The sequence below is a fragment of the Stegodyphus dumicola genome, chromosome 2 (assembly GCF_044657685.1).
Source record: "Stegodyphus dumicola isolate Sdum_Otavi_A_Nest chromosome 2, ASM4465768v1".
Lineage (NCBI taxonomy): Eukaryota > Metazoa > Arthropoda > Arachnida > Araneae > Eresidae > Stegodyphus > Stegodyphus dumicola.
In genome coordinates this window covers 219,175,189-219,200,565 of record NC_140769.1, presented here as the reverse complement: position 1 = coordinate 219,200,565, position 25,377 = coordinate 219,175,189, and the positions used below count along the sequence as shown (strand labels likewise).

General features: G+C 31.9%; 1 protein-coding gene across 1 annotated transcript; it reads right to left on the bottom strand.

Annotated features, from left to right (window-relative positions):
- Positions 1 to 255: 255 nt before the first annotated feature.
- On the bottom strand, positions 256 to 24,926 carry SmD2 (small ribonucleoprotein particle protein SmD2). Its single transcript, XM_035357387.2, has 3 exons — positions 24,773 to 24,926; positions 16,296 to 16,472; positions 256 to 854 (listed from the first exon to the last, which is right to left on the bottom strand). Exons 1-3 carry the CDS (start codon positions 24,778 to 24,780, stop codon positions 677 to 679), a joined length of 363 nt encoding a protein of 120 aa, XP_035213278.1. The 5' UTR covers positions 24,781 to 24,926; the 3' UTR covers positions 256 to 676.
- Between the last annotated feature and the right edge of the window lie 451 nt (positions 24,927 to 25,377).

Genomic DNA, 25,377 nt, shown 5'->3' with positions numbered 1-25,377 from the left:
ATAATTGCAACTTTGCTGTTTTATTAAATGTACTTCTAACTAAACTATAAAATTTTCCTAAGCTGATAGCATCAAAATGCGCAATAATAATAAAAATGATACAAAGTGCAATAATACTGGATATTTTTTCTCATACTATAATATTTTTACTGTAGAATATTAAAAATATATATATTAAAGAGTTATACTTAATAAGGATTTGGAGCACAACATTTCAGAACATAATAAAGTTAAGAAAACAATAACTAATGAGAATTTCAACACCTTATAATTTTATTTATTTAAGTTTCAGAATAAAAATACCCAAAAAAGTTCCAAAAAGAATTCCATGAAGTGGCAAGATCTGAAGTGCACAGAAAATATTGTTAAATGTTACAAAAAATATAATAATCATCACTTTTTCAGTTGTTACAAATCTAAATACTTCCTTAAAAATACTTCACATGTCTGTCCTCTATGAAAAGAATTACAATATTTTACACAAAAGCAATCTGTGTACAGTAAAATAGAGAAATTAATAATTTCAATAAAATTTGTGATATATGCTTGAATTAAACTTATCTAACCATAAAAACTGACGTAAGAGGTATAAGAAATGAAAACTATATTTTGACAATATGTTTTATACATAATGATTGGTGATAAATGTTCATAGGGGGGGGGGGGGGAATTACGTTCAAGGCTTCTGCATTGGGATAGGATTTCTTAAAACCAAAATTACTGAATCTCCTCTAAGAAACATTTTTGAAATATAACGATCTTTGCTGACAGGCTTAGCTTTCTTCTTTCCTTTACCAGTCCTTGGCATTTCCATCCACATTTCTTTCACGTTTTCAAGAACCATGTTGCAGTGCCTAAGGCATAGGAGTGGAAAAATAAAATGTTAATTATTTTATTTCCATTATTATAAAAATGAAAATATTTAACATATTTTTTAGAAACTACAGTACAAGGTACGAAATCCGGATGTCCATTATCCGGAATGATCTAAAATTCGGACCTCAAAAACACAAACTTTTTATTATTATTATTATTAATGCTTTGCGCATGCTTATTTGATTTTTCCTTCCATAATAAAACATGTGGAGATTTTCAAACAAATCAAAATGCTTCAGCTTTTTCTACCATTGCCAAAAATAAGCTGTCAAATTTGGTGTTCCTTTACCAGATTACAGTGGAGATATTCTTCAATGGTGTCTGTCAAATAAAAATGTTAATCAGTTGTGTATGCAAGATTTTGCCAAAAATTTCAAAGATGTTGAATTTGGATATGATTGCAATGTTTGTGACAGACTGTGGTTAACGAAAAGCATAACACCAGGCCAGTAAAAATTAAAAATTCTCTTTATCACAGGCTGAGTTCCCTGACGAAGATGTACAGACCTAAAAAGAGTATGGCTCTTACAAGAAATCATTGTAATAACAATAAGATACCAACATTATCGAAGAGTAATGGGTTTATATATTGAGATATGATGCAATGTTTCTAGATCCAATAAATGAGCATTTAATTTCTTCTTGACTACCATTCATTAAAATTTTTTTTATTAAGATCAGATGGCTATGCTGTTGTTCAAGTGATTAATGTTCCAGTTGATGTAAATACAATGGTACAGTACAAAGTCCAAAATCCGAACATCCATTTATCCGGAATAATCTAAAATCCGGACCTCAAAACTACCAATGTTTTTCTCCTAGACTTTACACATGCGCATTTGATTCCTCCCTCTGCACATAATAAAACATCCGGACAGTACCAATTCTTAATTTCACTTCGACACTAAATAAAAAACCTAAATAAAAACAAATATTCTAGCATAAATCTGTACGATCAGTAATTTGGCTCCGTTGCTGTATACCTGCTTTTTGGTACACATCTCAAACCGAAACATTCCACATAGATACATCGTTGATCTGACGCTAACCTGGCGAATCATTATTTATTATACTTTCCTTTCATCACCGTATGTTTATCAAAACATGACAACTTGAGTAATGACTCGTGTAGCGATGCCTAAAAAAATTTTTTTACATTAGTAATTGAATAATAAAGGAGTATGGTAACCTTTCATGTTGACATTATGCTTGCCGATGATTGCAGATTTAAGTTAAATTCGCTAAAAAATGTTGACGAGGAACTCTAATAAGCCTTAAGCATATGCAAGAAATAGACATAATAAATAACTAAATAGCTAAATTAATACAATATAATAAATAACTAAATTAACACAATTCAGGTTTAATTCTTTCAGTGCGTGACAGAAGCAAGATAAAATTTAATAGAACAACTTGTCAGTAGTCGCCAAGCTCATGATGCATAGCCAAATACGTATAGTGAAGGATTGATATCGATAGCCACTAATTTTAAAGGTTTTTGAATATCGCAAAACAAAAGTGAAATTTTCCAATTAACAGATTTTGTAAAGAAATGTGAAGAAGCGGTAACACACGAAGATGATATAATTTTTAATTAACGGATTTTGTAAAGAAATTTGGAGAAGTGGTAACAAACGAAGATGATATAAAAGAAGTTTTTCATTGTGAATGACAATGCTTCTCAATCATCAATCAATAAATGACAAAATCTGTAGTATGGATCTAGATCCAGAAAATACTGCTAGCGATAGTGAAGACAATGACAGAGAAGTTACTGAAAACGAGAAAATTTAAATTGACAAGTTAGTCGGAATTCTCGAAACAGCACAGTGACAGGACTTCAACAATGTAACTAAACAAGAGATCATGTGTCTACAGAATTAAAGAGAAAGTATTAGCACAATAAACAGAGCAACTTAAACAAATTACATTGAAAGAAATGTTTAATAAGGTAAACAAATAAATATTAAGCCTTTTTTTTTTTTTTTTTTTTTTTTTTTTTTTTTTTGTAAATTTTGATACCCTTTAGATCAAAAATACTTCACTATTTCATAAATCACGATTTCATATTTTTAATTTTATAATTTCTACATGCTATCTCACTAGATTTAAACTGATGATCTAATATCCAGAAAAATCTCAAATCCGGAATCGCCGAAGTCCCCACGAGTCCAGATTTCGGACTTTGAACTGTACAATGTTTGCCAGGAAACTTGGATGATGATCAGGTATTCATGTGAACATCAAGAAACATTTTCATACACAAGTCAATATATTTGTGTTCGAAGAAACACGTTATTAAAGCATGGTCAAAGAGAGTATTTTAAAAATTAGTCTGAAATAGTTTAAAATAAGTACTGATTGGGCAATAGTTATACTTGCTCAAATGACGATACAGAAAATTATGTCTTTGAACATACAGATGAAAATGTGCTGGAATCAGAAGTGCTTGATAACAGGTAGGAATGAACAGCATTGTGTTGATGCTTCACAGAGGTAAAAATTGCAAACTAATTAATTTGAAATATGCACATGCAGAATTATCCCTTCCAACAAGATATTATAGTGTTGGCAGAACATTTTAAGATGTGCCTGTCATACTGTACATTATTGCTACAAGTGAAATACACAGGGGTGTTTGTGGGACCCCAAAAAATCCGCTGAAACTTTTACGGACTTACTACCGACATTTTGGAGTTTCGAGAAGGAGGGGGAGAGAAATAAAAATTACAATTATGAAGTATTGAATGACCTAATTATAAAAGTTCAATGAATTACTTTCTTTGCAAAATTAATAACCATAAATTTTCAAACATATAAACTACTACATTTTATGTAAATATTTTAAATTACCTGAATTAATTCTTTAAAAAAAATTATCTAATTTCTGCTGCTTTTTTTTTTATTTTCTGATGTTTGTGGGCTTGTCTTTCTTTTGTGGTGAACTTCATAATTGCAGGAAGGTTGATTTTTATTTTCCTTATTTACAGTTGAAGAAATTTCCTCGAGGACTGCACATGCAGGGGTAGAAGCAGTTTTTGGTTATTACTTTGCTAGGTAGATGGAATTCTGGATTTGTGACATCAACCTTTAATAAATCATTATAAGATGTGCACTCTATATTTTCTGGCTTTATAAAAAAGAGAAAAATTTTGCCATCAATTTATAAATACTGGAATGTATTAAATGAAGCATTGTTTTTTTTTTTTGTTTCAAATAATTTAATATATGTGTTGAACTTTGGTAATAACTGCTGAATATAATGCCATATGCAATAAAGTTTTGTTTTGCATAACAAATAACCCATTTAGTATTCTTTTTTTCCGAGCTAAAGCATCATTTGTGAGTTGTTGGAAATGCAAGCAAGAATATACCCCTTCAACAATTTTTTTCTAAGCTGCAGAAATATTTCTTTTATTGTATACAGTTTCAACATAAGAAAAATAATCCCCTTTCAGTTTTATTCAAGTAGTGAAAATAAAATGCAATAAGAGCATCCCACAGATCTTTGATTCTTTCTAAAACACATAAAATGTACACCCACCTATGGTCTGGTCTCTTCAAGGGCTTAAGTTTTTTAATGGCAAGGGATTCACAGATTTTGAAAAAATTTTCTCTTTTACTGCAGCTTTTCATATCAAAATAGATGTCATCAAACAAATCTTTTAAGTATATATCAAAACATGAAGCAAATTTTTTTGCACAGTTATTAGCTGTGTGACATGTGTCACCATCAATATTTAATAAGTGGGGTGCTTTGTTTGATTGTAGTCTGGTTTCAACACCCTTTTTTTTTTCCATGCATGGTATTACATGAGTCCATTAATACACTAATTAAGTTTGCCCATGGAATATTATTATCTTCAATAGTATTAACAACTGCTTTAAAAACAGCTTCTGAATTGAAAGATTCCATCTTTAGAGATGCAAAATGATGAACTACAACTTCATTTTGATTGTTGTCATAAAACTGCACCAATATTGCCAGTATACTTTCTTGAGCATTGTTAGTACTTTCATCCAAATTTAGAGAAAATGGAGTCTCCTTTAAAGTTTTAATGATATTTTCCTTAATAGTTTTTGCGAGCCCATATTTCATCTTATAACATGCAGTAGTCCTGGACATTTCCAACGAGTTTAGTGCCGTCTGATCGCGGCTCAACTGTTTGTTAAATTGAGAGCTACATTGAAAGAAAGAGAATTCTCGGCGATAAACGAAGTTATTAATACCTCTTGGCGTGCTTTTCTTGTCACTATATCCAATGGCCGAGCATCAGTCTCCAGTAAGTCATCAGTATTTTTTGAATTAGCATAATTACTTAAAGTCATTCAATGTCTAATGCACTTTGAATATTTTATGTGCGTCACACTTTTAGAATGATTTGTGAAGCCTTGAATCCTTCCCCATCATACTTCAGCAGTGAGTTACAAAAAACACAATATGCTTGTCTAGCAACATTTATTTTTTTGCACCATGCGCCGATGGTATCCCCATTACCATCTCTCCGTTCAATCCAATTCCACCTAAATGCATTCCGAACACCTTCTTCTAATTGTATAATATCACTATTTATATCGAGAAATTTCATAGTGAAATTCTCTTGCGTACATAAATAAAAAAATATTTTAATAAACAAAACGAAAAATTTACACATGCATCAATAAATGAAACGAAAATTTTACACAGCGGAGAAAAAAAAGTTGAGAAGCGATCAATGACAAATAGCTAATATGGCGAAAAATCCCCCTCCTCTACTTATTGGCGCCATGCCAGGAGAGATAAGACCTTTGAACCCAGAGTCACGTGATCGCACATCTGGTCAAACGAAGTCTCTCCCTTTTTTTTCTGCCGCGCCTACTTGCCGAAAAGAATCCAGAAGAGAATGTCCGAGAATCGGGGGAATGAGTCATAACTTGCAATAAGGAAAGAACAAAAAAGAAGTTTTTTTCCCCCTTTTCAAGCATTATCACTGCCTTTGGAGAAAGAAAGGGAAAGTGTTTACTACACACACTGACCTTGCGTTTTCTGCTTTCAAAGCAAACAAAATTACCCAGATCAAAATAAATAATTCATTATTATTCCTACTTCCTTTTGAACGATGATCCCCGGAATTTCCGGGTATCAAAGTTCAAAATCCCTGGAGCACAAACACCCCTGAATACAGTGAAGTGATCATAGAGGAGCTACTCCACAGTACATTCATTGTATGACCATGAAGATCTTGTGACTGAGAGTAGTTGATGTTATAAGTAATTCATTCCAAATATGAAATAAAATCATATTTAAAATATATGAAATATGAAATAAAATTATGCGGACAGAAATTCAATATCCCCCACTATAAATTAATGTGTAGAGAATTTAAAATTTTCACTCAATTTTGTACTTCAATGGTTAAATCAAAAAAAAAAAAAAAAAGAATGAATTATTTGCTATGATAAGACAACTTGGTAAATGAACTGTGTTTCTCATTACGAGTGCAAATGAAATTTGTTGGTAATATCTTGTTATGGTCTTCCATCGGTTGAATAATTATTACAAAGATATTATTCGTCTCGATGAATCCAATATTTTCAGAAAATTGACCAGAATTATATGAAGTGTATTTTTGAATAAAGATCCAATTACTTGTTTTATATATAGTTTACACTGTTTTATGTCATGATGTCAATGTTGACCAGTAGAAGGAATAATAATCCATTCGGTGCCTATTTCGTGTTGGACTAATTGAGTTTCAATACAAAGTCTTTATGATTATATACTGCTTTGGTTGAATAATGATAATATTGAAGATGTTAATGAAAATATACCTGGCACAGTGACAATGATAAATTTGTTGTGTTCGGTGAGCAGAGAATTATTAGGTGATGACAAAATTCAAAATCAAATTCACAATCATACATTCACTTGCACAAAATGCAAAGAAACAATGTCATTTCAACATACCATATCGGCGAATAACAGAGACAAAGATATTGCCACTGGCAAATGATGATGGCAGCAGAAAGAAGACTTTGTGCATCTTCCAAATGTTCAAGAGAAAATATACAGCATGTATTATCTGAAGACTTTCTACAGACCAATTCACAAAATTATGCTAAGTACATGAATGTAATAAAAGCATCCTTAAAAAGATTAACACTAAGTACATGAATGTAATAAAAGCATCCTTAAAAAGACTAACAGTATAGCGTAAGTGCTTGGCTACTGAAATCAATACAAATGCATCCAAGCTGTGGCTCGCTAAGACTCAATTTAAATATAGATACCTGCAAGTGGTATTCAAGTATATTTGCCTGCAAGATATGTTGTGAGTATGTTAACCAATCATGATATAAGTCAAATGATATAAGCAATTTACAACAGGAGATGTTGCATATACAAGATGATAATCCAGTGAATTCATTTCTAGTCTTGATGAAACAGTTGAGCCTAAAATTTTTAAAAACAGTTGAGTTCACAAGAAGCAGCTCAGTGTTTGTTAAGATACCCAATGGCAAGGAGAACTACTCCTGTGAGGCTATGTACATTCCTACAGTTTGCCCATCAGACAGACAAAAATCAAAGAAGAGTCATGCACAGTTGTCTTTACTGGACGAGAACTTAAACGTGAACAAGAAATATTATTCAGTACTATAAATTATGTCTGGTTGAAATGGAACATTTCCGTTTAGTTGATTTCTGGCATGGTATATGACAGCGGAAACACAAGATATTATCCATTTAAAGGGCACTGGTATATAAAATATATCAGATGTTTGTTAATTTTTTAACCTTCTAAAAAATTTTAATTTTTCTACACCAAAAGCTGTAATCGTAAGTTTCTGGTATTTTATTTTGATTCTGAATGGCAACACTATCCTATGAATACTCAATATTTTGCAGTTATGAAATTAATATACCTCACTCTAAGGTATCATGTTTGAAGATTCATAAATTCTATTGGAAGGGAAGAAAAAATTCAAAATCTGCAAATATATGATATACACATGCTGAATCTTATATATTTGTTGCATTTCAGTCAGAAGTGATAATTAGAAGATTATTTATACAATTTTAAGACCGGTATATGATATATACCAGCACCCACACTCAGCGTACCACGCCAGTAGATGGCAGCACCAGGTATCTTTTCTCTGGGAGATCACAGAATCTCTCTACATTATAATAGTTTATGATGTAATAATTTGTTTATGATTAATTTACAAATTGTTTAGGATTCAATATTATGTTCATGGGGGGATGGGAAGTTTAATGAACCTGTGCTAGGACTGAATACAAGTACATTAGTTTCTTTTTATTCTTTGTTTACTCCATTCGAGTTTCTCATCGTTTCTGTTTAGCTAAAATTTTAATTTCAATACTTCACCTTTTACCAGGAAAGACTCGTCGATTTTCAAACTGTCGACTGGCATCAAAACATTACACAATTGTAGGAGTTAAATGTGACATGTTTTACAAAATCCTAGAATGCAGGGAAAATGAAAAAGAGATGATGGAAAGCTAATTTGTCATACCGGGGGTCACACCATCTTTACAAAGGGGCTGTGATAACATCACACAAAGAGCACTTAAAAATACAGGAAATAGAAATGCACTTCAGGTTCATCTCTTAGTGGACTGGAAAAACAGCCGATTTGAAAACATGCTTTTATTCTTTAGGGTATCATCTTTGTTAATTTCAGATGAGAGACTAGGGAATACAAGAGAAAATTTTCCCCTGGGTTAAGATACAAATATGTGGTTTTCGAAATTTCACAATAAAATTAAATTTCACAGTTGGTGAAAGGAGGGAAAAGATTTCCAAGGCCAGCTTCAGATGCAATCCAAAATTTATCTAAAAGTTGAAAAGGGGCTGAAAATCAAATAATAAAATCATTTAACAGCATTTCTTCGTGAACAAAATGATATACGTATTTATAGACATATAGTTACAAAAAATTAAAAAGGTGGCCCTTATGGGCCTGGTTAATCGAAAGTGTGGGGGAAGGAGGGAGCCGATCCTTGGTATCATAGCATGAAGCATGTTCTTTTTTATGTATTATCTAAAACATAAAATATAATAACTTCAAAAAGGTAACATACTTTTTCAGCTGAGTCTAGGATTTGATGGGTTTTTAAATCCGGTTTAAAAAAAAAAAAAAAAAAAAGGGGGTTTTAAAAATAAATTTGTCACAAAGAAAACCAGTTTAAAGAATTGATATTATTATGTAAAAATTTATTTTAAACTTATTTGATCTGCTATTCATTCTATGCATCTGGCAGTAAACACATTTTTTCAACGTTGGCCAGTGCTTGTGCATTGTGCACTGCGCTCGTGGAAAAGACGTACCTAACCAGTTTATTTTATGTTAGTACATATGTGCAATCCGTCATGAATCAGGACAGGTTTGCTTAATATTTTATACTGAAAACTGGAAACAAAAGTATATAGTTGTTATATTTGGTAAAACTAACGTAAGTATTAGGTATGTTAATAATTTCAATGTTTGTATTTTCTGTTTCACATTTTAAAAATTTATTTATTATATAAATTTCTTCTCTCAAAAACTAATATATAAACTAAGTTCTGGCTTCTGTCTAATGGGATTTTAAATAAAACACAGGGTATTAAAATAATCCATGTTTTCTTTTGCAACGTTTTGACAAAAATTATGTCTTTATCAAGCTTCAGAAGTAGATTAAGATGATAAGTGTTTTTTTCAAAATTCCTAAAAAATGTGAAGACTAGATTTCTTTAAATTAGGTTAATATTAATAGTTAAAATAAAAAAATAAACTTCAAAAATACTTATTAATAACTTTAATTTCATTTTTAGATAAAAATGAATAAGTCGGAAGTTTGGGATAGTTTCAAAAAGTTAGGGATAGACAAGGCAATCTGCAATCATTGTTGAGCTGCAAAGGATCATCTGCGATCAATCTACATAATCATTTGAAAGCAGTTCATAAAATAATTATTGAAAAGAAATCGGAAACGATTGGCAAAGAAGAAACATCTGGATATTTCTCTTCTTCAAATAAACAAACGAATATTTTAACTTTCTTAAAAGCAAAAAGAAGTAGTTTAGAAGAAATCATATCAAAACTTGCAGCTATGGATGGATTTTTCTATTAATATCATTACAAATAGTTCATTCATACGAGAGTATCTTCAACAACAAGGATGTTCATTATCAAGAAACAATTCTAGACTAATTAATCTCATTCGTGAGTTTTATGACAATGCAAAACATGAAAGTATTTTTGAATTAGAATCAATAAAAAAGAAGAGTAAAAAATTCTCTATAACTTTAGACAAGTGGACTAGCAAAAGAAATCATAGATATTTAAACATTAATATACACACCACTTGACAGAAAATGTATCTGCATATATGTGTGTATCTGCATATATATGTGTGAATATACACAGATACAAATGTAAATACACATGTATACACATACACATGTGCACATAAACACATTTCTAGACCTGTTCGAATAACATCTAGACCTGTTCCAATAGAACAATACCAAGGAATGTATCACTTCTGAAATTTCCCATAAACTATGTAACATAGTTGAGACAAAACAAGTTCAGCAGCACTACAAAAAATTGTTCCCCTCTTTCTGAATTTATCTACTGTAAAAGCTCAACTTATTTGGAAAATTCGGGAAGTGCCAAATTCTGGATATGGGAAAATTCTGGAAAGTTAAGCACATAGGTAAATAGAATTCACGTTAGAAATACCAAATTATCAAATTCTACTCTGAAATTATAAAAACAATTATCTCATTTGTTATTGCTTGAATAGCAAAAGCCTATATTTAAAATTAAGATTTAGGAGAAAATGAAAAATCGCATTTCAGTCTTACAAAAGCCAACATATTTCGTAAGCCTGATCCAATTATAAAATCCCACCAAATAAGAAACTTGGCAGAGATGTTGGCGATCATTCCAGTTGTAAATTTAAACAAACATATCATTCATTATTTAGCTAGATAATAAGGAGATACAAATTATGGACACAGCATATAAAAAACTTAAATCCCTAATCATAATGTTTCATGTTACATCACCACTGCTTACCCATTTTCAAAGTCGCATACCATGGCCTTTTTTTATGCTGCAATTCTGTAACTTTGAAAATACTCCACCTTGTGAAGTCCCAAATATTAGTCATTTTTTTAAAATGTGAGTTAAAAATAGAATTTATATCCATTTTTACAAAAATTAAACAGCTTATTGAAAATTAACTGATTTTACATTAAACCAAATTGAACTCTTTGTGACTGTGTTGTGATGTCATGCTTATCCATTATTGGTGCCAAATCACACTGTTTGGCAACAGTGTATATATGTTAATATAATTACAAGCTGTATAATAGCATTACAAATCTCTCATTTACTAAATTTTTCAAGTGAGATTGTTTCCGACAGTCTACAATATTCTGGTTACTTTACAGTTAATTGAATGCCGGATAGTCGGGCTTTTATTGCATTTACAACTGCAGAACAGACAACTACTTGCAAAAAATGCTCTGTTTACATGATTTTATAAGGATGTACACTGAAAAAAAAAAAAAAAAAAAAGACGACAGTTCTATGTCTCCTGTTCTACTGGAACAATGGACGAAATTCAAATTGCATTTTTCATATCTCGAAAGTACAACATAGGATACGTATTACATTTATATACAGCATTGTTCTAATATAGGTACTTTGACACAAAATCGGTCTTTTCTGAAATAAAATACCAATTTTTTTCCATATTCGATTCTATGACTCAAATTATGCCAAGATATTAAATTTTGTAACTTTTGGTGAGAAATTTATGGAAAAATTTAAAAATTTATCTTAGAACAATTTCTTCAGTTTGCGAAGAATAATTCAGTTGGCAAACTCCTTAATTTATAGCTACCTATTTTCCTTTCCCCTTTTTCTTTGTGCATGAGCCAAAAAAGGGTCCATCATTCAGTCTTTCAAATAATTTTAACCTTCCAGCAGTCGCGTTTTGCAATTTTATATGTGCACGAGCGCATCTTATTTTTTACGACATCCGTTATTTTACTGTTTTTGGTACGAAAAACGACAGAAATGAGTGAATATTGATAATAAATTTGTTAAAAATAAAATATTAATCTTAGTATTGCAAAATACAAATGATGTCACATTCAAATATAAATAAATTATTTTTAAGTTCTTATGTTAGCGAGATGGAAATGCAATGGTGTATTTCATTACAGAAAATTTTAAATTTATTATTTAATAATTATATTTTAAAATCAAAGCTAATTTTAATATTCATCAAAGACAAGTATAGACAATAAAAAAGGAAAACATCTTGGTAGGAAAAAAGGTAAGTTTAGCATTATTTACTTCCGCAAGGAAATTTTCTTCTTACTGGTTACAAAAACGCACTTTAAACTAACTTTAATATTTTTATTTTTTTCTAAAAAATAGAAATAAAGAAAATAAGGAATGAAAATCGCTATTGTTCTCCCATCCAAAGGTTTCCTTGTCTTCCTTTTCTTCATCAGATAATTCTTGAAGAATCCGAACAAAATCAGCTGGTTGCACATATTTTTTTGCCATGAAAACCGATATAAAACTTACAGAGCCAAATGTAGTCAAATTAAAATAATACACGACAATTAATAACACAATATTTGAGAAAAAAATATTTTCCCAATTTTAAAACATGACCACTACGCGTGTCGTAACTTTTATGAAAAAGCTGCCACATAGCACAAAAGCCCAGTTAAAAAAAAAGTCAAATGACTTTCTGTTGGCATATTCCATGATGTGGGGAAGGGTAGAAAGGAGGAACAGAAATGACCTTCAGACACCTCAGCTTAGATATGCGAAAATGTGCATTAAAAATTGAATTTGTCGTAAATTTTGCACATAAGCGCGTGCTGGAAGGTTAACAAAGTGTGTAAACCACATTTTCCTTATTACTGCTTATAATAAATACACCAAATTTCTAAACATACCAATATATAAATTCAAGTATATCTTGGGAAATTTTGAATAAAAAGACTCCAATTTTTTGCAGATATACTTAGAAATACATCTACTTTAAGATGGTAAAAATTTTATAGATTATAATTCAAATTTTTTTTTTAATTTATAAAAATTATTTTAAACTAAGAATTTTAAAAATAAATCATAAAAAAAAGGGTGAATTTTATTTGGAATAAACCTAAATTTCAAAATGTCAAAGGAAGAATCAAATAAGCTTAATAAAAAAAAGATATTAAAATATATATGCCAAATTATATTAATATTAAGGAGGTTGAATTTTGAGAATTTATTTTTTTCACAAACTACTTGTGCTATTTTTAGCAAACTTTGGTAATTTGGCATAATTTGAGTCGTAGAATCGAAAATTTGGAAAAAAATTCGCATTCAGAAAAAGTCCGATTTCATATCAAAATACCTATATTAGAACAATGCTATATATGAATCTAATACATATCCTAAGTCGCATTTTTTAGACATGAAAAACGCAAGTTGAATTTCATCAATAATGGGAGATATTGAACGGAAGATATAGAACTGTCTCATTTTTAGTCCAAAGGGCCCAATACTATTACTTTCATTTTGACATTTTAAGTTCAACATTTTAAATGTCGATTCACTTTTCAAATTGTTGCCACCAAATATTAGAGTCCTGTATTATATTTAAAGAAATTAAATAATGAAGAATATGCATAAATGTACTGTATGTGTTCTCGCATTGTTATAAAACAACAGTACCTAGAGCCATCAAAATTTGAATAATATACCTTTCCACTGGAATATGGGCATCTGGAAGACCGAATTTGGAATTTGTTTTATTAACTATTTCATATTTTTTTAAGTTTTAAAGAATTTTCGACTAACAAATTCAACGAGCTCTGGCAACACTGTATGGGGGAAAAAAAAAAATTTATCTCCAGCATGCGAGACTGTGTAAATCTCAAAGTTTTCTTTTTTTTCTTCCTCTCTCTTCACTGCGTACATTCAGTTTCACTTTTGAATTCAATTTTCTGATATATATTCTTAAATTATATTTTTGATATGAATTGAAATTTTAGATTCGATCTAAATTTAATGACATGAAAGCAGATACACATGCAAAAATATAAACATACATACACTGAAGAGCTAAAACATTATTAACTACCTACTGAATAACGCATTGCGCAACACAGTATGTACCCATCCAAGCAGCAATCACGCAGTCGAGATATTCCGACTTCGTAGTGTTCGAGCTCCGAGCTGTGGCTCCATCACATCCCAAATATGCACTATCAGGTTAAGATCCAGCGAGTTACATGGCCATGATATCAATTGGAATTCATCCTTATGCTCTTCGAACCACAACGCAATTCAAGCCTTGTGATATGGAGCATTATCCTGCTGAAAAATTCCATTTCCGCTTGGGAAGACTGATGCCATGTAAGGGTGCAACTCATCCACAATTATGTTCAGATAGTCCGCAGCTTACATAAATTGTTCTACCACAACTAAGGGTCCCAGAGCCATGCATGAGAATAATGCCCAAAGCATAATACCGCAACTAGCCTGTGTATGACCAGCTGTCCACGAGAAAGCAACTGTTCGCTTGAAAGACGGCATACCCTGACAGAATCATCAATGTGATGAATGAGAAAATGTGATTCATCCAACCAGGCAACTGTCTTCCACTTATCCATGGTCCAGTATCGATGTTCCTGGGCCCACTATAAGCATAGCTAACAATGATGCTTGGTCAACAGAGGCACACGGGTGAGATGTCTGCTATGCAGTCCCACATTCAACAGTATCTGTTGAAATGTATGTTCCAAAATACTTGCACTTGGTCCTGTGTTGTAGTCGGCTGTCAGCTGAGCCACTGTCTGGTGCTGGTTTTGCTGTACCAAGCAGGACAGTCTCCAATGTCCTCTTTCTTTGAAGATTCATGAACATCCAACATCTTGGTGTCCACTGCTGGTTTCACAGTTACATCCACTTTACATAAATACAAACAATGGCAGATTGTGAACAAACTACCAATCATGCAGTTTCAGAGAAACTTGATCTGAGTCTTTGGGCCATTAAAATTTACTTTCTATCAAATTCGCTTAGATCAGCAGCCTTTCCCATCACTCGCGAAAGTAAGTACAAGGATGATTCTTTACCTTCTCCAGCAGCAATTAAACTTACTCCCACTTAATCACATGCCCTCCACGTCATCCAGATGAGTTCATTGGTAAATATGGGGATGGTCATAACGTTTTGGCTCATCAGTGTATTAGGTGTGCACATATATATATATTCCCAAGAAATAGTTATTGCAAACACACAAATGAGATAAGTTAAATTATACAGCAAATAAAAATATTTCATTTAGTGATATACAGCAATGCTATGAACAAATATATAAATAAATTAAATAAATAAGAAAAATATAAATAAATTCAAAAATTAGTTTGGTACTTTTCCGTTTTGCCAGCGCAAACGATAAAGTCGCCAATAATGGTTTAACTGATGCCAGACGAAATATCTTCGCTGGTAACCTTTTACGCCTCAGTTTCAAAACAAGTTGAAGCCATTTCTTATCAGATTGTTTCTTTCAATACTGGCATATAGAATTTTTACAAGATATTTAAATTTTATCCCCTAAGGCAATTCACGGTAATAAGTCAATTAGTTCTAGTCAATTAGAACGCAATTACACCGCTCATCCGAAGGCAAAATCAAGTGTTAAATTCATCAATTCTAATGAGAATGCACTAGCGAAGTAAAGCACTGCGGTTTTACATAATTTCTGAGTAAGCTATTCGTACGAATTGAAATAATTCTTGCATTTAAACTTGTATTCCAAATTAAGATTTAACTTGAAATTAATATAGATAATTACTGAGCGAATTAGATTTTAGTAGCGTAGTTTACGTGAGATGAGATCACTTGGGGTCACGTGATACGAACCGGCGAATCAGGATTTTGAACCATGAAATCATAGTAAATTCTTAAATTAACGTCTTTTTACAAATTTATTGTCTTTATTTATTGGCTTTTTACAAAATTTTAAACCATATTAAAATGTTTATGCCTTCAAAATAAAAAAAAATTCTTAGAATTAACATTTTTTATATGTATACTGTATGTTGTCGCCAACAAAGTCTGCTTGGCGAGATTTGCGCCGGCGAAACGGAAAAGTACCATTAGTTTTAAATCTTCTGGAACGCTTTTTGGTGGCTTTCTCTGCGGAAGAAGAAACATACTAATCCTGCTTTTGAGTTATATCAATTTAGCTAATCAGATTTTTAATAATATTTAGACCAAACTAATTTAATTGAGCTGCTTAGGGAGTTTATAGCTTTCCAGTATCTACTTAAGTTCAGAAATAGTCTCTGATCTTATTTCTTTAGCATTACAAACATTTTAAAATTGTTAAAAATGCATACCTGTCAAAAGCTTTCACTCTGCCGAGAAGTTTTTTATTGTTTCGGCAATTTATCAACACTTGAGTATTATTTTTTACAGATTGTGTCAACACAGAAAGAGGACCTGTGTTAAATTCTTCCTCCTCCCGCTTCGCCAACTCTTCGGGCGTCATTTCACTTTTTGGCTTCTGTAATAACCTAATTACAATAAAATTAAAATAAAATTATACATATATCGAAAAATTGTTCTATACACAAATATTAAAATCTTCAAATTATTATTAAAACTTAATATATATTTATGGCTAAAATAAAATGCTAATGATACATAATTAAGTAATATCCATCCAGAAATAAAAAACATTAAATAACTAATTCTTTAGCATACTCTATTTAGAATCACTACTTATTCCTGCTGAAAACAGAGCTAGAGCTGATAACAGCAGCATACTAGAACAATACAGCCTATTCATAGAAGCAGCATACTAGAACTAAACTGACTACTCATAGAATTCAATTCTTCAGTCACCTCAAATTTAGCATTTACCCCTCGAATAAACACTAGCTATTTGGTCGTATCGTAATTTCTGTCGCCTCATCAAGAGCCAATGAAAACCATTTGAAATTATTTGCCTTGTCTTTTAATTGACTCTTCATATGGCTCCCGATGTCCTCGAGTCTTCTCACAGCTGTTCTCACTGAAAGACAGACATATCGAAACATACCTATTTTTTCTGGGCACATTTTTCTTCATGTCTGCCACAAACAAACATGATTTGATTAATTTACCATTGATAAATGGTTTTCCTTTTGTGACTAATAAATGAGCTATCCTTATAAGCTGACTTTAGTTAATGCTTCGTTATCATTTCCTATTTTTAAGAATAAACTGTGTTGTGATGATGCATTCTGTTTTAAATTTCCCAGTTTTAATGACAGTTCATTTTCTCTGTGAGGTTTGAATAATATGCCCCGTGCTTAGTTTGATAATCTGTATATTTTACTCTCTTTGTACAGTTTTTATGTCACTGCATGTTTATGTCACTGCACCACTTTGTCATTTAATTCTATGACAAAATAACCGACACTCCGTTCTGCTTTTAAAAGCACAACATTCACGGTGTACTTTTTGGTTCTTTGATTTGGAGAGGGTCATGGTAATGGTTGGTAATGAATAAAATGAAAAGGAACAAAATAGCACACAGTACCTTGATAGACAACACCACACTCACTGCTATAGCAAAACTGTCAACACACTCGTATGGTGCACAATGCACAAACATTCGCCTGTTGGGAGTGCTTTTAAAAACAATGACAAATGAAAGAATATGACAGTTGAACAAACCTGCAGTCATGATTCACAACTTTTCAACTCAACTATTGGCCTGTGCATAATAGTGAGTAATTTGACTCATTTTCTCACATAAAAAGATTATTTCATCCCACAGGCCATAGTTTGCAGACTGCTGTGATAGAATATGCAAATGATTAACAATGATTGACTAGCAGGAGCTCCGGTACATTGCAACAGAGCATCTGGATAACATATAAATCAGAGCACATTCTAATGCTAAGGCATATCATGATTGTGAATGTTGTTCGACGAGGACTTGCGACTGCTGTCAAATCTGGTTTCTCCAACATATGCCCTGTTAAAACTAACGCGGCACACGAGGTGACCAGTTTGATTTCAACAGCATTTTTTAATGCTAACTCATCAGTTTGTAGTTTATTGAATTGTGTAGATGCCATTCACAGTATGTTATTCTGATTTCTTTATATTTTTGTATAATTGTTAGATATATGCTTTGCGTCGGTTTTGCCAAGACGCCTGATTGCCGAGTTAAGTAGCCATTTTGCGTTTGGAATAGCAAACTTAACATATTAATTTAATTAACTTAATTTCTAACTATCTTGAGGATTTTTGGATTTTAAAGGCGCTTATAGTTACCCCCAAGCTCTCGCTCAGGGGCCTTAAGTGCTATCCACCTAAGCATCTGTCTGCAGAGAAGGCCATTGAGCCAGGACTCCTGTTCCAGGCTGTAGGCTCCGCCTTTTTCGGGCAAGATTTTTTCTTTTTCATCGAGACGCTTGTTGAACATCACTATTCCCAGATACCAGAACACACCAGATATAGCAATGGATCTTTCACCGAAGTTGGAAATAAGTTCTACAATTTTCTGATAAGTTCACTTGAAATGATAGAAGCTTTACGGGAATAATACGGAAATAAGGATGATAAAAATGATCAGGTTACATCTATTCCCTGTACCAGTCACAGTTACAACGATAACGACAGAGCTAGGAGTCTGATAATACTACACTCAGATTCTATCACAAGTCACATATGATTAAATTACATTAGATAAGGCCATCGGCTAAGATGATGAAAATCCTAAATGTAGGTGAGGAGATCAGACAGTAAGAACAAAAACATATCGACAGGTAGCTAAAAAAGTTGGTAGCTCACACTAGATAACGCCACGAAATCAGACAATACAAACATGGATACCAATCAAATTGACGAAGTGCAAAATAACATAAATAATACACAACCAGATAAAACTGATATTATTAAACCCACCAGATTGCCTCCAGTTATTCTTAAAGAAACAAAATACACATGGAGCAAAATTAAACAGCTATTTCAACAGCACAAATTTGATTTTATGGGTATAAATAACAGACACAGAATTAAAGTAATTGCAAACAACACAGACAGTTACAGAGGAATTGTCAGTGGCATAGCGACGGGGGGGGGGGGGGGCAAGGGGGGTGTATGATGCCCTGGGCGCCGCTCGCAGAGAGGCGCCAAATTGTCTCCAAACAAGATTTTCCGAAAAATTTCAGTTTATATTTTGATCGATTTCTGAAAAATGTATTTAAAATTAATAATTATTGTAATATAACTAATCATTTATTTTCTTGATTTGTCTGATAAAATGTGTAATAAATGTTTATGCTTGCAGTACATCAATCAAACATCTCCGTATACAAAACTTTTTTTCTGACCACTTTATTCTTCTAAAATAGAGATATGTTTTTATTTTTTTTAACGAAATGCATGTGTAGCTCTCGCTTTTTATTTTAAAACGATAACAAACAGTCCAGTCTCATATTATAACCCTTCGATCTTGAACTACATTCTTAGACAAAAAAACCGACGTACCACGACGCACCGAGAAGATATAAAGCAAATTGGACACAAATTGATATACATACAGGTTTTGATGGGAAATGCTAAATTTTACATTTTGGCTGCCAATGAAAGAACGGTTGTCGCTACAGCGCATCTGATCTGCTCAATTGACAGGATATTTAAGAGGAGAAATTACGATTCCAGGTTATAAATTCTTGACGAATTTCATTCCGTGTACTCTGGTAGACAGTAACTATGCTTTGCATACAGGTGCGCGAACTATATGCGCAGATGTCAGAATTTGAGAGAGGTCATGTAGTTGGGCACAAAGAAGCCGGTTGGTCTTATCGGCGAATACCTCGACATTTGAGCAGGAGCGGAATGAGTGAACCATGGCCGCACACAGCGTCAAAAAAGAAGCGGTAGGCTTAGAGAAATTTCTATTTCAAGTCTAGAGCCCCCAAATTTCCGCAGTAGCTAGCTTGTAAGGATTATGTTAATTTTATTAATAGTTAAATTTTGAGTTAAACTTCCTTTCCTATCGCTTCTTAACTTCAACTTAGCACTTCCGGCCAGAACGTAGTATTAGAATCACGTCTCAATACAATAATGAGGAAGACCGGTATATAACCGCGAAGTTTTACTGTCTGAGACAGAAAGATATCAGAGATTCTGGTTAGCACGCATCCGCCTTTTTAGGCTATTCTCTCTTAAGCTATAGTTACGCTCGGCCGTACTTTAGGCCCTTGATAACTTTGCAGTCAATTAGCGTTAAGGGGCCAACTAAATTAGAATCTTAATAGCTTTGGCTACATCTCTTCAGTTAAGATAAGTTCAGTTTAATTCTTAGTTTCTTAAGTTCACGACCAAGTGTCGGCTTTATTGTACAACTCCAAGACGGAGTTCTGTTAAATCTTATTTGAATAATAAGGGATTAATTCAGAAGTCAAACAACAAAAATCAGCATTAATTTTCAAAATTTTCACAGGACTAGTTTCGATGGTTTTACCGAATCACTATCCTCAGCTGCAAAACCGCAAGATTCTTCAGTTTCAACGTTAACTTACAATTACGCAGTGGAGAATCCTACAAGCTTTATACAAAAATGAAACTTCCATTTCCCTATCACCAGTGCAGGATTTACATATAAGCTACACAAGCTATAGTTTAGGGCCCCCCAAAATTTAAAATATAGCATAACAGACTTATAAAGAGCCCCAGTTTTCAAATAGCTTAGGGCCTCATCAAGTTTAAATCCAGCACTACCTATCACTAATAGTTGCAATGTGGTTACTTCTTTCAACCCACATGAACTGTTTACAAACCTCAGAGACAGGTTTGTGAACAGCATGAGCAGATGCTCCCATTGGGAAAAGGATGTGTAATCGAAGTAAAGGAAATGGTCAAATCAGGTCTGAACAATGATCCCATTTCACGATGATGGCAGGAATGTGTGAAATAGGTGATGGTCAATGAGAGTGGCAACAGAATGATTGTGTAACTGTCACTCATAGCTGATGCATCCTTATCAATGATCTGATGAGTATCCAGAACAACAGTGACTGCAATGACCACTGACAGATGCATCAGTGGATAGGGGCAAGGTCACAGAGGCTATTGTGGCAACTTTCCATTACCGCTGCACAGTACCAGGAACATCTGCAGTGGCACTGGGCAAATTTGACCTGGTAATTGACTGGACTGGTATGTAATTATGTTTAGTGGCAAGTCCTGCTTCAAATTAAGCCCAGCGAGGATGTATCTGGAGACATCAAGGACAGTGGTGGGCCATTTCCCCAACTGTCATCTGCCTTACAACTTGAAAAACAGGAGTTATGACACCAGTTACTATATTATTACAATATGGCATGAGTCATAAGGGAAGGAAAGAAAGGTAAGGCCCAAACTGATCCTCCCTTAAAGCAGTAATGCACCTCCTTGTTTATCAAAATATTTAATTACTTGCCATTAACATATATAGGTTTTGACATATTCAGAGGTAAATATTTTGTGATTACATCAAAAGTATATATACATATTCTTTTCTACAATATTTCTAACTATGTGAAAGAACACGTTTTTAAGCATTTCATCCTAAACAGAATTAAATGCTATACTTTTCCCAAGCTGACAACAGCTTTAATTTGAATAAAATGTTTTCACAAGTTTTTGCTAATTCCATTAGAAAGAAATTTTAATATAATTCGATTTTATTAACAATTTCAAAAATTTTAACTGAGGTTTATTGTATTATTAATATTAAAATCATCCATAATTTCTTCTCTATTTACTCTTTCCGAAATACTTTCTTAGGTATATGATGATTTTCAGCTTTTGATACAATATTTCTAACTATGTGAAAGAACACATTTTTAAGCATTTCATCCTAAACAGAATTAAATGCTATACTTTTCCCAAGCTGACAACAGCTTTAATTTGAATAAAATGTTTTCACAAGTTTTTGCTAATTCCATTAGAAAGAAATTTTAATATAATTCGATTTTATTAACAATTTCAAAAATTTTAACTGAGGTTTATTGTATTATTAATATTAAAATCATCCATAATTTCTTCTCTATTTACTCTTTCCGAAATACTTTCTTAGGTATATGATGATTTTCAGCTTTTGATACAATATTTCTAACTATGTGAAAGAACACATTTTTAAGCATTTCATCCTAAAGAGAATTAAATGCTATACTTTTCCCAAGCTGACAACAGCTTTAATTTGAATAAAATGTTTTCACAAGTTTTTGCTAATTCCATTAGAAAGAAATTTTAATATAATTCGATTTTATTAACAATTTCAAAAATTTTAACTGAGGTTTATTGTATTATTAATATTAAAATCATCCATAATTTCTTCTCTATTTACTCTTTCCGAAATACTTTCTTAGATATATGATGATTTTCAGCTTTTGATACATCTTTCAAATCAAAATCATAGTCATTCTATAATTAATGCTCTGTCTTAATTTCAAATCAGGGTATCTTTCATTTTAATAGCAAAATATGCAAATATTGCCACTGATTTCTGACTTCCATGTATTTAACCTTTTACGAGGATTTCCGGAAGAGATAAAAAAGGGATTACACTAATTATAATTTAAAACTTGTAACTGAATTATAATAAAATGTTAGGGCATAATTTTTTTAATATTTATAAAAAATTTTATCCGACCCTTTAATTTAAAAATACACATTCTACAAATTCTACTTTACTACATCCTTAAGTATGCATCTCGCACACTGTGCTTTACAAACACTTTTTAATAGACTGTTTCTCAGTACAAACAATTTTTGCTTAAATAGTTTCATAAATATATTTGACAATAAAACTTAAATTTATGCTTACAGTAAATTTTTGTTTCTATTTGTTTGGGGGAGGGAAAAAATGACTCCCAAATGATGACTACTGATCCATGCTATTTTTAGATTACAGTTCGGGCCATGTGAACATGCATAATAAATAAAATGGTACTATCTAATTATTCACACCACAGTCACAAACATGCTAGCGACTCTGGAGAGAATCTGCAAACTCATTAGTAACTAATTCTTCCAAGCTAATGCACAAAAGGCAACAGCCATTTTCAAAATAGCAATGACTTCAGAATTCCATACAAGAGCAATCAACTAATAAAACTTAAAAATCAAGAAATATCAATAATAAAATACTTAAATTTTTCAAGAAATCTTTCTTTTTTACATTGTTCTTCTTATGTACACAACATGTTTTCACTTAAATATCAGAAAACTGCACAAACTCGGCATCCATGCAATTTGGCAATGTGCACTCGCAAATCATACATGGTAACATGCTGCCTTGTGCCATGAACATGTTTTTTTAACTTTTCAGCAAGGGTGTAGATAATCAGAAATTACCTAAGAAATATTGGATACATTATGAAAAGACAACGCTATCTTGATATAACTGCAACTATTCTAATCATTTTAATTTAGTTAGCAGTTTGCATTTAAAACATGATTTTAAACATTTTGAAATTTATTTGCTTGCTGAACAAGCATATTTTTTATTACACTACTGAATCAAACTGCTTATGTGTACACCACCACTTCTTGAGTTTGTATATAAAATATTGCAGTACCTGAATTAATACAGATTCAATCAGTTCTGATTCACTGAAGACTACTTCAAAAAATTTCTAAACAGACTTAGTAAACTTATTTGAGAGGAACAAATAAATTCTAAAAAGTTAATACACAAATTAAGTATATAAACTATCATTTTGTTTTCCTTTATACAGTAAAGGATTTATTATTGCTGCTTTATATGAAATACCATGGTGTAGGTATTTTATATAAAGCAGCAAGGAGGTTCTGAGAGGTTTTATTAAGTCAGTAATGTGCTAATAAAGAACAAGGATACAACTTAAACTTTGACAATTACAATTAAGTGCCTGCATAAGAATTAACTGAACAACTATAAAAAATTATTGGAATTGTTAAAACTATGTCATGACTCGTTGAAATAATAAAGAATGAATTACGAAAAAAAAACACATTTATTTCTAATAAAGACATCCAACTTTAAACCATCCAGGAAAAGGTCGAATCAATTTAGACTAAGCAAGGTACTGCAGTACAATATTCACACAGCATTTATTATTTTATATAAAGCAGCAATAAAACAAATCTTGCCAAATTGCTAATAGACTTAATTTATACTTCCAACTACAGTTGCATATTTAGGAGCAATTGGCTCAAACCTTTCATGATTATATTACGTAGTAAGTAACCAATAAGGCATATTTTACCATTACAATTAAACAAAGGTCACTGAACATCATTCAGAAGAAATCATTAAAGCTAAGGCAGTTGAAAGATTATTACGGGGAGAGAGACATAAAGCAAGGTTTTAAATTTTTCCTCCTCCTTTCAGGAATACCCGAATTCTTCTGTAAATCAAAACAATATTCTTATTTTAGAAATAAAACTGAGCTACTAGTCTCTGTCTCAAGACAGTCAGGTGTCAAAACTATGCCAAATTTCAAACAAGTAGGTACATATTTATTACTGTAATATGCATGCAATACATTCTGTTTTACGTTTGAAACCAATCGCTTATTTCTTAACCTTCTGAAAGATTTATCTAAACTGTATCAGACTGCAAAATATCAATTAACTGCTAATAATATACGAATTACATTTATTATTACACAAATATCGCTCATATTTTAAATCACCGATAATTATTTGATCGAAAAAAAGCTGCTTCGTATATCTTTGGACAATTTTTCATATAGTACCACGTTCAGAATTTTAAAATGCCGGTAAAACCAACATTTCTACTGAACAGAAGATAAAAGAACTAAAAAAGTCTGAAGAAAGTACTTACGAAGACATATTTCAGTTTAAATCTTATGAACTATTCTTGCTTTATTTTGCAAGTTTTTATTTTTTTCAAAGCAAAGGAAAAACACAGCAACACGCCGAATGAAATAAACTTCCCACAATTTTGGTGTCACCAAATGCAGGAAAAGAAAATCAGTAAAATTGGTGATGCCAGACTGTTGCTTTCTTAACACTAATATTTACATAGACAGGATAATAGTAAAGTACCTAACATATCTGTGCATTAAGAGTAGGAATATAGTAAATAGATAATTACAAGAAGTTAAATGAGTAGGAATTTTTCCCCTTATCTAGCATTTTCTTGCATTCTATTTATTGAAATCTAGCCTATAAAGCAATTTGTGTTGGCAACACACTTCGGACGTAAACAGATCGTTGCGTTAAATAAACAGATTGTTACATTCCGGCAATAAAAAAATATTAGTTTTAGCTGAAGCGTATTTAGATGAAATAAGTCGAATTTGTCTGCTTCGGCAACGAATTTTTCGTGATTGAAGCTATGCGTTCGATTTACCCGATTGACGGTACTACTTTGGTAGACGGTTGCACGGATTTTTGGCGATTTACATTGGCGGAGATCGGAGATTG